The 17,479-nt window shown below is 43.0% G+C and overlaps 1 protein-coding gene across 16 annotated transcripts in view; it reads left to right on the forward strand.

The window, feature by feature from the left end:
• The window catches only part of CACNA1S (calcium voltage-gated channel subunit alpha1 S), a 147,558-nt gene that overhangs the window by 79,431 nt on the left and 50,648 nt on the right, over positions 1–17,479 (forward strand). For 4 of the 16 annotated variants that reach the window (XM_055728120.1, XM_055728119.1, XM_055728121.1 and 1 more), the window contains exons 2-4: positions 370–489; positions 4,282–4,375; positions 5,537–5,702. Coding sequence is in view for 11 of the 16 variants with exons in the window: in XM_055728111.1 (XP_055584086.1) it covers positions 5,646–5,702 (57 nt within the window). In the remaining 5 variants the exon portion in view is untranslated. Of the gene's footprint in view, positions 1–6; positions 490–3,939; positions 4,144–4,281; positions 4,376–5,536; positions 7,402–17,479 lie in introns of those variants that run through there. The other 12 variants (XM_055728109.1, XM_055728110.1, XM_055728107.1 and 9 more) reach the window with 8 other exon arrangements.

Genomic DNA, 17,479 nt, shown 5'->3' on the forward strand with positions numbered 1-17,479 from the left:
GTAGGAGGCAGTTTTCAACCAATTTTAGGCTTAACTCCTGTGTTCCTGAGAATGGTTCTGGGCTTTGAGGGGTTTGCTTTTGGCTTTTTGCCTTAAGCGCATCTACCTTTCAGGGTAACGCTTTCTTGGAAGTTGGAAACTGTCCTTCTTGAACACCAAACCAAACCCCGTACCTGGGAGGGCCGTTTAGCGTGCTGCACCGTGTGTTTTATTCCCTGTCGGTCACTTGACACTAGCTGTACGTGCTCTCCCGGTTTGGCACGTTCTTACCCTGCTGGCTGAAAGATTCTGTCTTTTCACTTCCTCGGCTTGCCACAGGCCATAACAAATGTGTGTTCATAGACCGCTTTCCTTGCTCGCTGCTTTCAGATTTGAGCATCGATGCCATGGACGGAGCAGGAGAGCCTCAGCAGGACGTCGAGCACAAGCCGTTTAAACAGCGCTTGGATAAAGCTGCCAATCGTGTGACTCCAGAAGCAGAGAGACACGGTAGGATGCTATTCTGTCATTCTTGGATGGATGCTCTCATAGTCTTTCCATTACTGTATGCCTGCTATGAGATTCATGGGAACAAGGGACGGCTGAATTCACAGCGTTTTAAACACCACAAACTATTGAAAAGTTTATAGGACACAAGTCTATTACACTGGTAGATCAGACAAGCTCCTCTGTGTGTGTGTATATACATTATACTCGGTACTTTTGCGAGGCAAGTCTTTGCCTGGTCCCTCTGAAACTGGGACAAGGACTCGTTGATGCGTTTCAGGAGCAAAGCTGCTGAGTGAATAGGCTTTTCCTACTAGAAATCAAGCAGCTGCTCTGGCAAAACTTGACTTTGGTTGCATTTTTAAATCCTAGGAGGCTGAGAAACGGGACGAGCTGGTTAGAGGAAAGAGCCTCTCTCCAGGGAAGGCTCCGCTGACTTGACCCTTAAGCCTAAACTTGTGTCTTACTATGTTTGCTTTGTGTGCGTTAATGCTTACCTGATTAATAGATGTCAGTTGATTTATCAGTTACAAGTTGGAGTAAGTGGTCCTTGGCTACATAAACCTCTCCTCTGTATTTTTTGACATGTTATGGCCTACTGTTCTGCTTCAATACAAACCGGGAACGATTCTGGTAGTGTTGCAGTCTTAACGGTAATACTGCAAGACTTTGTCTTTCTAAAACGTGAGGTCCTTGTTATCTGTTCTGGGAGATGGTGTAGTTTTGTGTATTGGCATGAACTAAACTTGCTGATTTGTTGTAACTCAGATTTAACTTTTCTGTTCTTAAAGCTGAAAGGCTAAACTAAGCCAAGAGCTGAACAGTGGGTAGGTACGAGACCTTCTCCTGGTGTCACAGAAGTGAGGTGATAGCGTTCTTACTGTTGTGTCACTTAGCAGCCTTTCTGTATTCAGAGGCTGTGGCATGACAAATGTAATGTCTGGGGTCAAAGCCCGCTTTTTTGTACCCAATTCTCTGTTTCCACATATGGGCCTCCTGCCTTACTTGTGTTGCCAGTCTCCACTGGGATTACTAGGTCTGAACCGGTTGCTCTCGCTCATTATATTATTGACAGAGAGGAAGAGAAACTTGCAGGGAGCAAAGTGTCTCATCCAGGAGAGGCATTTTGAAAGCGATCAAATTGCATTGCATGCAACGAGCAATTTCTTCTGCTGTCTGGAAAAAGGATATGGCTGGTTTGATTTCCACCACACGTGTGGCAAGTTAGATTGGAAGTGTCCACCCACCTTTGTGAAACGCTATGATTATCAGTTTCTGTTAGTAGCACTTGATGTTCAGTCAGTTATTTAAATGGCAACTATAGCAGTATTGTCTGGTAAAGGAAAAATCCACACAGACGTGGTTACCGCCGGGCTTGCTTTAGTCATGACTCAGAGCTGGGCCACCACCCCAGTGGGTGACAGAGAACCAAGGGATACAGCGTAGGTTATATACGCTTACCAGATCATTAGTCAATGTCTGAAGTTTTTAGGAGTTTCTTTTGGTCCTGTCAGTTCTGTGAATCCATCACCTGACTCTGTCCCAGTTGATTCACCTGCTCGGTTCCAGTCTCTGCCTCGGTTCCAAGCTCCTCCTTGGATCGTGATCTTCTTTCTGCCTGCTTTAACTCACACGCTCCTTCAAGCGCGCTTAGTCTTTGAAAGAGCAGTTCCTATTCACATGCACCAATTTTTCCAAAACCGCCTGTGTTTCTGAAAGCACCTGTTTCCACAGATTGATCATCTGTTGCTTCTCTGTTCACCCACTGATTAACTGGACTGGGTTTTAAACCAGCCTTGGATTAGGGCTATGCTAGGGACGGGGCCTGGTTCTGCCACTTAGCTGCTTCGGCACTTTAAATTTCTTAGTTAAAAATACATTTTATTTAACATTAACCTTAAATTTAGTAAAGCATACCTAAATATTATGGAGTAGTATGTGGAGGCTTTTCCTGATCATAGTTACATTCAAATAGTTAATAGCTTAATGATTTCTATGGTAGGTTGCATTCTGTGCTGGGATGTCATCTCATTAATTTCCACTGGATGGCGATAGAGGATTGAATTTTTTTAATTTTTATTTTTCTTTACTGTTTCGTTTCCTTTTAACATGGACAGAGTTTTCCGGCGTCATGTGTCATATCTGCATGCAAGTCGAGGACCGTGTTAACAGCACGAAACTTTGCATGTGGGGTTTTATGTACTGCAGTTTCTTTATAGTATCCAAGCTGTGTGCAGTACCTCTGGGTGCTCTCTGAGACGACTCGACAGGCAGCTACCGATTACATTCAGAAAGCTGTTACTAGTTGCTGTATCTTGAAAGACTCCGTGTGTTGTACAGGTGTTCTTCAAATGGCAGGAATCATGGCTTTGACAAAGCGTAGGAATTACTAAGCTGCATTCTTCCTGACGCTATCTCTTAGTGTAATTACAGGATCAAAACCCATACTGGTTGAATTCTTAGTTGTACTCTCACCTTGTTTGAATGTTGTAAGCTGTAGAAAGTAAGTCTCATACAGTGGTTTAAGAATGGGTACATTTTTCTAAAATTTTTTATTTGCTTGATCATAACTACCATAAAGTGACGTTAACTATTTATTTTCATGCATATTTCATACTTCCTAATTAAAATCTCTTTTTTTTTCTGTGGCTAATACAGATGTCTTAAATACTCTCACTTCTGTCTGCCTGTTATACCTCCCAATCTCAACAAAGAGGGTCCCGATAACATTTTGTCCCCTCAGCAGTGTCTGACTTATCACCTGCCCCGGCCTTAGTTATGCAAGAAGCCGCCTTTCCGAGGCTCGTAAGAGCGTAGTGCGGCGGTGCCTAGACAGTGAGCCTTAGAGGGCTTCTGTAATCCAGCAGACTTGGTCCTGTCCTTCAGGATTTGTGAGTGGAGCAGCCTGGTTTTAAGGGGCCTCTTCCAATAAGAACCCATGTTTCTGAAAATTTTAGACATGCAGTTCCTTGGCTCGCTTATTCCGAACTCCAAAGTTTACAGACCTTTCTTATTTGTTTTGGGTTTTGGGAAAACAAAGGTCTTGTTTGAGTTTTCTGGAGGCATGTCTTGCCCTTTGGCAGGTTTCAGCTGTCACCAGCTCTCATCTCCTCGGTTAAGAGTCCCTCTGCAGCCTTCTGCATTTAAGAACATTTTTGTGCCCCAGCTGTACTGTGGCTGCGCATTCAACACACAGGTGGCACAGACACTTGCAGAATTGTAAAATCATGACAAAGATAGAAATTCCTTGGAGATTTCTAGTAAGCCAGTGGTTAATGTATGTGCATTGTCAGCATTGTTGTACTGGAGAGCTGAGTGTCAGTTTTCCACTTGGGAGATTCCCACTGTGATCTAGTTTCACAGCAATATATAACTGTGTTCCCTGCATATCTTGGGACAGGATTATGCGCTATGCGCTGCTGTCTGCTATTTAAAATGTTGTTTGTGTAACAGGTCCTGTATCGGTCGCAATTTGCTGTTTGGGTCTGCTTTAGACAAAGTTTTAACGAAGCCTTTGTGCAAGTAACATCTGATCGGCGCTCTGGCAAGGCTTACAGGTGGCTGGTTCTTTCTATGGAGGGCGTTCTTCAGATGGCAAATGCTACTCTGCTTCTTGATCTTGTTTTGCAGCTCAACAGGCCCTGTGCATTCTTTCAGGTGAGCTTCGGGTGCAGGATGTGCAGATTCTGATACAATATCATTTCCTTCATGTGTAGAACAGTTTCTGTGCGTAGAGCAGAAGTACAAGGTAGTGTTTCTAGATGTGCCTCGTCACTATGAATCCTCTTGTCTTAGAACTGGGGAAAGAAGAAGAAAAGGTGTTTGATCCAAATGCTTTGGATGCCGATCGCTGTGAAAGCTGTTACGGGGCAGAGTCAGAGGACATTCGGTAACCTTCACATCTTCTTAGTGCTTGAATCGATACAGTTAATGTGGCATACGTGTTGGACGTTTTTTTCCAAAATGTCTGTGAAGGTCCGTACAGTGAAATCCTCCTGGGCACCTGTTCAGAGAATGGTGAGAGCTGTTGTGTTTTAGTACGCCTGTGCTGCGCTCACGATTGTTAAGAGCGTGCACAGTTAGGTTGTCTGTTTTGTCTGTGTGCCTGTTTAAGGGCAGTAGCACAAAGATAGTATCTTAGCAAACAGAACCTTTTCTGGGATTACTTGGTGTCCAGAGGGGAGCTGTGTAAATTATTTCACTGTTCTGTGAGCTGTCTTGGAATAAAACCCGGTTACGGCTTTGCCTTCTCGCTTCTGCTGCAGGCTTTGCATCCTTATGGGAGCAAAGACCAGACACCCATCACTCAGACAAATGATGGGCGTCATTCGGTGTTTCTCATTCCTTCTACCTGCAAATTTGTGTAAGAATGGATTCGTGATAGTCCACAGGTTCTGGACTATCCTTTGCTATTATTGTCTCTGTAGTAACTTAGTTTGTCATGTCTGTCAAGTTGCATCCTTCCTCAGAGGTGTTTCCATCTTGAGGGATTCATGATTCCAGCCTTCAACTTTTTGTTTTGTCCGGCACAACATGGAGCAGAGACAGACAGTTGTTTTTTCTGGTGAGCGTGATAGAGACTCTGGTGAGTCCAGAGGTAGAAGAGCAATGAAGAAAGTTTGCCATTAACCTTGCCTCCGATGTTGGCAGTCTTTCCCTAAAAACGGAGGAAGGGAGGAATAGAAACAGGTAGATGCTTTGCTCACATGGGGAAGTTCCAAGCTGCTCAGAACTGTGGGAGACTTCTCACAGAAACAAACGTCATTTCTGCAGCAAATTTATTTGCCAAGAATGGACTTGGCTGTCTGAATGGACAACTAAAGCCCTCTTCAGAATTAAGTGCTGCATTAAAACAGCTTGCGTCCTCTTGCCAAAATCTCAAAAAGTACGTCAGGAAACTCAAGCGCCTTCAGGAGCATTAGACCACCTTTCAGTGTCCAGTTTCTGAAGTTTGCTGCTTTGAAATAAAATCCACCGGGGATTTGAGTCCTGAGCTGGAGTGTCTCTTTATCTCTGTAAAGATGATAAGATGATGTTTGTGCTCTTGCAGGTGCTGCAATACTTGTGACGATGTCAGAGAAGCATACAGGTGATGAGGCTGGGCCTTCGAGAACCCGGATAGCGTAGAGCAGTGCAAGAGGGAAGGATTTAGCCAGAAAATGGAAGAGCAGAAGAACGAGGGCTGCCGAGTGTACGGTTTCCTGGAGGTCAACAAGGTGAGAGATGGGTTTTGCCGTGAGCCTGTTGCATGGTGGTGATGAGCGTCAGAAGGCACAGTCAGGGCATTCTGCTTTTTTTCCAACTTTAAGTGTTCACAGGACTGTAATAACCCCTGGGCTCAGCAAGGTACTTGTGCCTGTAGAGGGGTTCACTAGGAGGGTCAGGAAAAGGGTGGGAAGGGGCTAGTTCTCTATTTCATGAGGTGGGCTGGCTGGAGAAGCTTAGCTTTTTCTACCATCTAGCTAGTGAGTCTTTTTACTGAGGTTTCTGGAGGGGGAGAGGCAGCTTCTTTGAGGTTGTCCCATCTGCCCTTCTAGTCTCAACAGAGACCACCAGCAGGTGCTGGAGATAACAGTAACCAACAACTTGTCAGCAGAGGTGCTGGAGGGAGTGAAATGTTCCCTTCTTTAGAAAACCAGTGGAAGCAAGACTATTGGAGTTGTCAAGGTTGAAGATGCTTAAAGAGATGTTTTTTGCAACTGGTGTATGAAAATGTAGTACAAGATAGGCCAGATGACTATGTAACTACCCTGTCATTTGGCAGGTTACCGAGCTCAAAACACTGGGATGTGCAGGTTACGTACCCAAGTACATTCTAGCAGTCAGGCCCAGGGTAATTTTTTTTTTTACTACTTTATTTCAAAATCTGGAGGTTTTTTTACATCTTTGTGTACTATTCCTGGAGGCAACATTTTTTATTTCGGAAAAACAAAACCAAAACCAAACACACCCCACCCTTTTGCTCATGAAGCCAGACATCGTGTTTTGAACATCATCATGGGTGCTGAACCGTTACAGGACCCTGTGCCACAAAGTGTGGTGAGCAGGAAAGATTCAAAGGGGAGTGCTGTGGGTAGCAAGGGTCCGAGGGTGCGTGGGTGTCACTAGGGAAATTTCTGGGGGCCCTTGTTAGGCACTTGGACTTTTGCACATCTCCATTCTCATCGGGTCTGCAGTTAACATATGCGATAGGTTTGCACGGACATTCAAAGGTGTAATGTAGCGTGTGAGCTTGATGCATTGAAATCTTCCAGGGGAGGGTGTGTATGATTGCTAGCGAGTGTCAGGGAGGACTGACACCTAATATCCATATCCTTTTCATGTTCAAGGTTAAAATTTGAATAACCTTTGTCTTTTGGGGGATTTTGGAGTGTGGGGGTTTTTTTGGTGGTAGGTAGGTTTAGTGCTTTATTTTTGAACACGGCTTGTTTTCATGGATGCATACATAGGACCACTGTTGTTTATTGTATTAAGGGTTTTCTTACCCTGCCTGCTCACCCTCCCAGTTACTTTCTCCACTCCGTTTCTGTGATACCTTTTGATATTTCCTACAGCAGCAGTTAGTTCCCTCCCATAGACTTGATTCCTTCTTCTTATTTTTACGTCCGCTAAAATACTCTGCGTAGAACAGTTGTTGTCAACATCGGTATGTGATTATGGCTTTCCACATGACTGCCTGTGAGGAAGAGGGGAAATTCGTATCTTTTAGGACAATATTTGCTGGTATTGTCACCCATGACAATGAGTTGCTTATTGTCTATCTTATTCAAACAAAAATTTGAAAATCCAACTGCCGGTATGACTGCTTTGTTTATATAGATTCAGGCCTTTTAATGAAAGATTACTGTCTCCTGCAGGTAGCTGAAAATTTCCACTTTGCACCGGCAGAAAGTTTCCAGCAGTCTCATGTACATGGTAAAGTATTTTCTCTTCCTGCTTATTGTGACCTTTAGCTTCCAAGTGTTTCAGACCATTTCCTTTGAACATCTTTGCATTGCTATCTGTGGTAACAGCAGCACTGCTTCAGGGGGGAGGACACTGGTGAAATTTTGTTAGAGATGTTTAGAACTATCGGGAACGAATAGAAAAGTGTTCTCTGAAGGTGCTGCCACATGGGTCTGGGAGAACATGGAGGAGAATGTGTCTGGGCAGTCTCTCGGCCTCACTTGTTCTACAAAACTTTGCTGCCCTGCTGTAAAACAACCTCAGGTACAGTGTTGGGTCCAGGACCTGAATATCAGTATCTCTGGAAGGGATGTTTTGGAGAAGAGCTCTTGAGAATTTCAAGGCAATTCAGAACTTTCAGAGTAAAATTTCAGTCATGAAGAACTTTGACTTCCTCAAGTATATATGAATACACAGTGGCTGGAATGACAGTGGTAGTTTACAGAATCGTAGAATGGTTTGTGCTGGAAGGGACCTTTAAAGGTGCCCTAGTCCAGCCCCCAGCAGGAAGCAAGGGTATCTTCAACTAGATTGATTTAAAGAATCATTCACCAATATTCGAGTGAGCGGAGGTTATCTTTATTCAGCAGCGCTGGGTGCATGGGGGATCGCTCCACCAAAGTCATGCACCCTGAGGGGATTTTTCAGTCCCCTCTTTATACAGCAACTCAGACCTATTCATTAACTTTCTGGGAAATAGTTTACATATTCATTACAATTCCGGGAACTCATTTACATATCTCACTAAGCTAGTGACCATGATTTAATTCCTTGTCTTTGCCATGTTGTATAAACAACAGGAACTTGGGACCAGATAGCCTTTTTAAAGATGACAGATCCAAGGACTTAGCAATTAGCACATCCGTCATGTTAGCAATAAGGGTCCTTGGACGTTTCCCAACTTTTAGATAAACATAAGTACATCATCCTTTAGATAAGTGGCACATCATTCACCATTCATTCCCCCCTTTTCTAGTAACTTTTGCAAATCATTTTGCAACTACAAAAAAATCATTATGCCTTATGATCATTCTTCGACAGCACCAAAAAAAACATTGAAGTAATACACACAATATTCCTAAAACTATTACAATAAGTATTATAATAAAAGCATGTTTTAACCATTCCAAATTAGGTAACCACGAAGTCAGTTTGTCTCATATAACTTTAAAACTCCATGATAAATTGTCTTTAGTAATTTCATGCAGGATCTGCACCTTGTTCCATATCTCATGGATGTCTGTTTAATCATTCCATCCATCAGATTGGGAACAAGTGTTTTGCCCCGAGTTTCCAGGACATGCTCTCCCTGTCTTGCTTCGAGCTTTCCAACGACAGTTATTATCACTTTTATATATATCACTTTTAATAAATATTGTGGTGGTTAGGCTTAATATTTGTAAATCAAATCTGGGACCCAACTCGTATGTTTTATTATCAAATAGGCAATATCCTCCACCATAGTCTGGCTTTTTCCAAAAGTCTGGCCAGGTAGTCCATTTGTCATCGAGATAATTCCAGTTTTGGGAGGCCACCCCATACAGTATTATTTTGGCACAAAAGTGTGAGCCTCTATCTGACAAGATTGTTGCCGGAACCCCAAAGTGGGGGATAATTTCATTTAACGATCCCTTTGTTACCTCTCTTGTTTTATTTGTTCGACAAGGGGAAGTTTCTAGCCAACCTGAAAACATACCAGTCATAACTAATACATATCGGTACCCCCCTTTTCTTGGGAGTTCGGAAAAATCAACTTGCCACTGTTGTCCTGGATAATTTCCTCTACTAATGTTCCCTAGTTTTATTCTGTTTGCTACATTGGGATTATTACGTTGTTTTACTACAGTATATAAGTTTCACCCTATCAATTTCTGATTTAGGCTTTTATATAACATATCAGCTCCCCAATGACTCTTATTATGTTCTGTTAGGGCTGTGGTCCATATTAAATTGGATGGTACCACTATACGGCCATCTGCCAAATAAGCCCACTTATTTAATTTTACCATTCATGTCCTGAATTAACTTTAGGTCTCCTTTAGAATAATTTGGCTCCTCATCTGTACTTAGAGTTTGGATTTTACCGTCTGGTATTAAGCATAGTTCCTCCTTTCCTACTTTCTCTGCTGCTCATCTAGCCTCATGGTCGGCCAGGCGGTTTCCAATTTCCAAATCTGTGCCTCAATGGGTCATCTTATGTTCTTCCTTCCTGGATGACCCTCTTATAACAGCGGGGGCCATTCCTCACATCAAGGTCTGGCATGGCACATGTTCCCACCACTCAACGCCTGCGGGGTTGCAGCCAACTGTGGAGCTCAAGATCCTTCTTGGTGGCAAACACAGAGGCCAACCCAGTCTTACCCTTGATTGTGGTAGGAGGCACCTGACCAACCTTATTCCTTGTACTTCGTTGTCAAAGCAGAGTTTCATCTGCGCATCCCGTAACAAGTCACTGTCATGGCAAAACACACAGATTTACATTAGTAGAACGACTACAGAGTGTATTTTATTTCAGTTTTTATGCCAATATCCCCCCCAGCCCTGCTGACCAAGGGATATTGTTTTACCTGAACTAGGCAGGCCTCCCGCTTATCATTTTTACTGTAGCAGGTAAAAATGCTTTTTCGCCTTACCTGGAATTTATTCCCAGATATACCCGGTTAGAGATTTCTTTTACTTCAGGGAGGCCCTCTTTTCCACTTTTCTGTTGAATTAAAGATAAGCTCAAGATTTCAAGTAATTGATAATTTTTAACTTTTGGTTGCATTTCTCCTTCTTTAAACGTTTAGATGTTCTAACAAATCTCATCCCAACAAAGATTTTGGTGAATTTGGCGCTCTTATCTGTTTTCTTAGTTTGTACTTTAAAGGTTTCAGGATGTTTTCCTGGTGACCAGCAGCTCCCACAACTGTAACAAATTCTTTTCACTGAAGTTCAACGCCAAATAAGTTGTTTCAATGAACAATTGCCAAAAAACAGATTCTAATTTTTTTCTGGCCTTAAGCAGAGTGATAAGTTTTCAGCTATTTGCCTAGAATTACCAGAATATTATTTTTTTTCTTCCAACTCCAATTTTGAACATGTAACAAGACAACATATAGAACAAACAAGACACAGAGCGCTATTTCAGTTGTTACATTCTAGGAATTCCCCAAATCTGAAGACAACCTAAAGGAAGCTTTTAGCTTCCCAAGTCTTAAGGCAATCAAATAGGGCTATTACCCTTTTTTTGTGCCAAAATAATACAAGTGAGTATGGTATTGGGAATAGATTGGCAATTACACACCTCTTACAGGCCTCAAGCAAGCGGAAAAGTAAACCACTTAATTAAACAACAGATAGCGAAAATAGGACAAGAGACAAATCTAACTTGGCCACAGTCTCTTCCCTTGGCATTATTAAGAATATGAACTAAACCTAAATTAAGAGTATGAACTAAAGAATACGAACAAAGGAGAATTTGAGCTCTTTTGAAATATTATATGGGAGACCATACCAGTTACAATTTGCCAGAGAAGATTTAAGGCAGTTAGGGGAGGGATATTTGTGTGAATATGTGAAGACCCTCCAGGGAGAATTAAAAGTTATAAATAAACAAGTATTGGGAACAAGGGCCAGAGGGTTGGATCAACCAGTCCGTTCCTTTAAATCTGGTGACTATGTGTATATAAAGACATTTTCAGGGAAACCTTTGGAAGAGAAGTGGGAAGGACCCTATCAGGTGCTGCTGGCAACCTTCACCGCCGTCAAGATAAGAGAGCAACCAGCCTGGATTCACTACTCTCGGATAAAGAAGGCTCCTGAGAAATCATGGGCTGTCACCCTGGCAGGACCCATGGGACTACGGTTCTTTAGATCGTAAAGAAATCTCCGGAGACACAATGGACTGTCAAAAAAGGATCAGGGACATTTGTGTAAAGTTATTCTGATCTTAATTGTAACTGTTCTAGAGATATTAGAAACTGAAGCATGGGTAAACAATACCAGTCTTCAAACATTGCAAATGATTGTTAATGCTACGAAAGCTAAGGAATGCTGGATATGTACCTCTCTTCCTAAAGGAGTCTTGATAACACCCCTGTATGGGGTGGCCTCCCAAAACTGGAATTATCTTGATGACAAATGGACTACCTGGCCAGACTTTTGGAAAGAGCCAGACTATGGTGAAGGATATTGCCTATTTGATAATAAAACATACGAGTTGGGTCCCAGATTTGATTTACAAATATTAAGCCTAACCACCACAATATTTATTAAAAGTGATATATATAAAAGTGATAATAACTGTCGTTGGAAAGCTCGAAGCAAGACAGGGAGAGCATGTCCTGGAAACCCAGGGCAAAACACTTGTTCCCAATCTGATGGATGGAATGATTACTGGATGTATACGTAGATCAGAGTAATCAAATTGAAACAGATATCCATAAGATATGTAACAGGTTTCAGATTTTACATGATGATTAAAGCATGCTTTTGTTACAATACTCATTGTACTAGTTTTAGGAATACTAATATGTGTATTTCTTCAATGTTTTGTTTGGTGCTGTCGAAGAATGATCGTAGGGCATAGTGATTTTTTTATAGTTGTAAAAGAATTTACAATAGTTGTTAGAAAAGGGGGAGAATGAATAATGGGCTATATATGATTTATTTATGGAACGGTGTGCTCATGTTTATCTAAGGAGACCCTTATTGTTGACTTGAGGATGTACTAAATCCTTGAATGGGTGAAATAGGGAGTGTGCTAATTGTCCAGGCACAAGTTATGTTAATGTTGTTAACTTGAAGATGTACTAGGTCCTTGAATGGGAGTGTGCTAATTGTCCAGGTGTGAGATATGTTAATGAGTTCCCAGAAAGTTAATGAATATACATGAGTGACTTGTATAAAGAGGGGGCTGAAACGTTCCCTTGGGGTGCATGACTTTGGAGCGATCCCCCAGGCACCCAGCACTGCCGAATAAAGGTAACCTCTGCTCACTCGAATATTGGTGACTGATTCTTTAAATCAAAGATGCTCCTCTCTCCCTGCCCAAAGAGCAACTGTGAGCCTCTCCCAGAAACCATTAGTGGATGAAAATGTCACCTCCACCATGTGGACAGCCATGTTTAAGTGGCTGCCATCGTCACCACCGCTGTTGTCCGGTGGCTTTGCAGCTGCTGCAGGGACACATACAGCAGCTCATGTGCTCTGCAACCACCTCCAGCCCCCCCATCTCCCCTCTGTCTCTCCCAGCCTCCTATACCTCTGGAAGCCCTGGCTAAGCAGCCTTCCTCAGTGGAAGGGAGACACCGTTTTGAACCATCAATTTCTGAGTTGATAAACTCCAATCAAATGAAATTCAGTCCCTCTTCCACAGGTATTATGCAGCCAGAGATAGTTGTACTGACCAAATTATCTTTCAAGTCACTGAGACTTGTTTGTGTGGCAACCGGTATGTAATTTATTCATATTGGTTTACACATGTTGTCCAATTAAATTGAGGACAAGCATAAGCCAGGCAGCACTGCCTCTAGAGCTGTTGGCTGAGCCCAATGATACCCATGGGCAAAGGTTTCAGGCAATGAATATTAATTGAAGCCAGAAATTTATTTTGCCTAATTAAATACTATGAATTGGTTGGTGAAGCCACTCGATAGGGTGGGTAGTGACTATAACCCAGAATGGGGCAGAAGGTCAGCTCAGTTATTACCCCTCAAGGGCCATCTGGCAGGATCATGAGGAGGTGTGACCTCTGCAGCTAAGCCCAGTTAGCAACTATGATCCTGTTTTAAGAGAGTCATAGTTACTCCTGCCATTTACCTGGGAGTAAAAGGAGTACCTCTCCCCACCAGACAGCCCTTGCTGCTGCACTGTGGGGCACCTGCTGGAGACAGAGCTAGGAGCCTCCAGCCACAGGGCTTGCCCCTTACTGCCAGCGTGCTTAACAACCCAGAGGCAAACACATCTGAAAAACAAAACCACCCTAAAATTGTATTTCAGCATATTAAAAAAAAATAAAGAAGAAAGAGGAATTCGGTCAGAATAAGGGATACAGTAGTTGAGCTAAAGAAGGCATAGGCAGTGTCTCCTTACAGCCCCTGGGACACTGCTGTGAGGTGTCTTGCTACCAAAGCCAGGCAGGCAGAAGGGCTCCCCTCCTTTAGTGTCCCAAGATCCTGGCCCTGGTGCCTCAGACATCCTGTTGCGGCTGCTTGGTGTCCCTCGATCCCCTGTTTTTGTAGGGTGTGTTGGTGCCCCAGAACATGAGGTCATGTCAGGTGATGTCACTCTGAACCTGGTGTCACCATGCTACCACACAGTCAACGTTCTTGTCTGCCAGCCACAACTGGGGTTCACACCACCGTCTTCCCTGCTAGGCATCTGCCAAGCACTGCTGTGAGAAGGGTAGAGTGCTTGGTGGCTGGTCCCAATACCATCCCTGTGCATGGGGTCCTGAGGACCTTGGCCCCCATGTTGGGTCCTTAACAGAGTGGTGGGCGAGCTGCCAGGTGCCACAGCCAGGCTGCTCACTACAAGGTGAAGCACCACCTTCCTCACTCATCTCGGTGGAGTGGACACAGGATTTTGCTCTGCCACCTCCACCACACCCACGACTGTGAAAGGGGGTCAAGGGTACCCCAACAGTGAAGTCCATGCCTCTGTTCTTTCTGGAGTTCATGGGTCAGCTGTCCTGGCTGAGTGTCTTGCCAGGCGTGTGGAACCCTGGTCCAAAGGCTTTTCCTGACTTTGGGTGGTTGTCGCACACTCAGCTAGTATGTGAGATCCAAACTCCCTTGTAACTCCTTCATCTTTGGAACTGTGGAAGTGAGATTTGCAGGTGAGACCAGCAGGGATGTGTTAAGGTTGGGGCTGCTCTTAATAGCTTGCTAATGCTCTTAATGCAGCCCCTTGGGCACTCACCAAGCCTTGTAAAGGTTCTGTTTTAAGTACCTTTTGAGTTTCTCACCACTGTTGTTTGCCCATGTGTCATCTTCCATTTACACAGTATGGAGATCCATCGGTGAAAAGGGTTAGAGTTCTCTAGAGGTTGATCTCACAGATCTTCTCATAGGTGGTTGGAGTTGAAACACTACCTTAGCACAGTAATGGTGTGGCTCACCATCAGAGGGAACTGGTAGTAAACTTGCTGGATTCAAACGTTACATCTTTTTAAAGTAATATTAACAGCATTTAAAATCATGAATGCATAACGATGTGCTCTTTGTGGGGGACAGTGCTTATGTAGCATGTTGTTTAACAATCAATGTTTAAGAAGCAATTCGTGCAGGCCATACCATACACAGTTGTCGGGTGACTCTACGCCTTTTTTGTGGCAGTTGCTGTTTCTTGCTTTAGCCACAGGGTGGCGGTGTGGGTCTGCCTTGTGAGGCAGGACGCCGCTGGCTGCTCCTTTGTTCTCACGCACGAATAGCTCAAAGGATTTGGGAGTAATCCGGGAGCAGAAGCTAAAACTCCTTTTATAGCTTGGAAAGCCTTTTCTCTCTCTGGACCCCATACAGGCTCCACTTCGTTTGCCTTGGTAGCTTCTATCAATGGCTTACTTAACGCCCCTAGCCCCTGTATCCACAGCCTGCAGTATCCTACTGCACCTAAAAATCCTCGCAGTTTTTCCGTTGTTACTGGTCAAGGTATTTCTACAATAGCCTGCACCCCTTCTGGATCTACTAATCTTTGCCCGTCTTTTAATATGAATCCTAAATATTTTGCTTCCTGCTAACACAGCTGAATCTTAGAAAGAGATGCATGGTCAGCTTTTTCTGCTAAAGCAGTCCACTGACAAGTAGTATCTTTCAAACAACCTTTGCATGTCTTGCTGGCCAGTAACAAATCATCTACATATTGTACAAGTTTTTCAAATTTTCTCCTTGTCAGCCAGGAATGTGATCCTTTAAATAGTTGCAGATGATAGAGGCGGCTTGGTCCACAAACACACTGGCTGCCAATTCGTTATTAAAATTGCAGAGGGAGGAATGTGAGATGGTGCAGAGACTGGGCTCTGCAGGTGCCTTGGTTAAATTACTCACAATTACTGCAGCTAAAGTTCTTCCTTGAGGTTTTTGTACTCATTTTTGACCATCCTCTTTATGATGGTCATATGCCCAGTTATCCCCTACATACCAATAATTCATTTGTTGGGGTTTTTCATCTTCCAAAATTTTCCAGAGCACAGCAAATTTCTTTAATATGAAGGATCCAGCACAGGGCTATACCCCCACTCCTAACTAGCAGCAGGATGGCAAACAGTCTTCTCAGCAAATGGGTTCTGCTGAGGCTGAGGGAATTAGGCTTTGGTCAGAGCATAGGAGGGTCATTTAGGCTCATTGCTCAGAAGACTGACCTGAAGAGCTAGGACTTGCTAACCACTATGAAGACCACAGGAAACTGAGGACATAACTGGTTTTTTTGGGATAAAGTTGTTATCCTTCCTGCTCCTTCAAAGTTACCACCCCTACTACCCAATTCAGATTTCCCAAGACTCTGCCATGTTGGAGTCATGGTCATTTGGCTGTCTCTAGTAATCCATTCATTAAGGCAACCCATCCTTTTTGGCCTACTCTCTTCAACGAGTGAGAAGGGGAGAACTGGCAGAATTAACACAACAGATGTGTTTAGAAACCTGGGTGGTGGGTGGCTTTTAGAATATACTTACCCAACTTGAGACATCTTTATTCCTTGCAGTGTTGAATTCTTTCTTCATATCCAGGTCTGGGATCACTGGAGCAACTGGAAACACAAAGTCTTTTCTTTCAGGGTTATTTGGTGTCACAAGGCCACTTAGCACAGTGGAGATTTTAGAATGGGAAAGGACTCCAGTTTTCTATCTACCATTATTGTAGTACCTGGACTTCTTATGGGATTTAGACTGGTGTAGACTTCCAATCTTATTATAATTAAAGGAATTATTTTTATTTTTTTTTTACGCCTGTATCTATGTCTATAACTATAGATCTTTGGGAGAGTTTTTTTGATAACTTGTGATAGTGACAGATGTTTGAGTGCAAAACAGAATTTGTCAATTGCTGTTCTGCTTTTGCTGGGCATTAAGAGACATCCCCTTTAGACAGGTCTGTGCTAGGGAAGCAGAAGGAAAGATGGTGCAACACAGGAACATGGGTCAGTATTTATTAGCAGAAAATCAGTAACATTTCACATCAGAACAAAAGTTACACATTTCAGCTGTTTCTTCTTTACAGTTTCACAATCACAGATCGTACAATTAATTTCCTAGCTTCTTGTCTTGTATTTTCTTGTCTTTTAACACTGTTAAATGCAAATTTTAAAGATTTTATTTAGGAAAAAAAGTTTGTAGTGATTCTTGGGCTTTTCTAATAGAAAACTGTGCAGATTATTGTTAGTACTGATTTGAAATAATCATTCTGGGTTTGATAAGAAAATCCAGTGTGCAGGTTCTAAAGAGGTTAAAGTTTCAAGGGGCTTGTGACTGAAGAGCCAAAGCAAGCAATTTCATTTAATTAGTTTGTTTCTCCAGGAAATTGCTTGGGATGGTTTTAAGAAGCTCTCAGTACATGCAATTAAGAAGCTTGTGCTTGGCAAATTGCAAAGATGTAACTTCCCAAATAAATTCAAAAGCATCTTTAAATTGGCTCCATTGCACATTGTTAAAGTCCAACAATTAGTCCTTGGAAAACAGCGGTTTTCAGAGTAATTTACTGTCAGGGTAACAATGCAAATGACCGAGCTGCATGTGAAACAGCTTGCCATAATCTGGTGCTGGCAATAAAGGCTGCAGGACAAACTGATGTTATCTGGGAAAGAGTTCAGGAAGGGAGGCAAAGATCAGATAAGCACCTGAGCGACTTTTGGAGTCATTTGCAGCAAGCATTATGGCAATATGGAGGAATGACTGAAGATAACTGTGTGTACATCTGCTTCCTTCTTTCCAGTACCCATGCATGAAGTAGAAGAAAATGCAGGCAAGTCCTTTTTGCTAACACTGTACTGGTTTTTGGCTGGGATAGAGTTAAGTCTCTTCATAGTAGCTTGTACAGGGCTGTGTTTTGGATTTGTGCTGAAAGCAGTGTTG

This window comes from Falco cherrug, chromosome 16, assembly GCF_023634085.1.
Source record: "Falco cherrug isolate bFalChe1 chromosome 16, bFalChe1.pri, whole genome shotgun sequence".
Taxonomy (NCBI): domain Eukaryota; kingdom Metazoa; phylum Chordata; class Aves; order Falconiformes; family Falconidae; genus Falco; species Falco cherrug.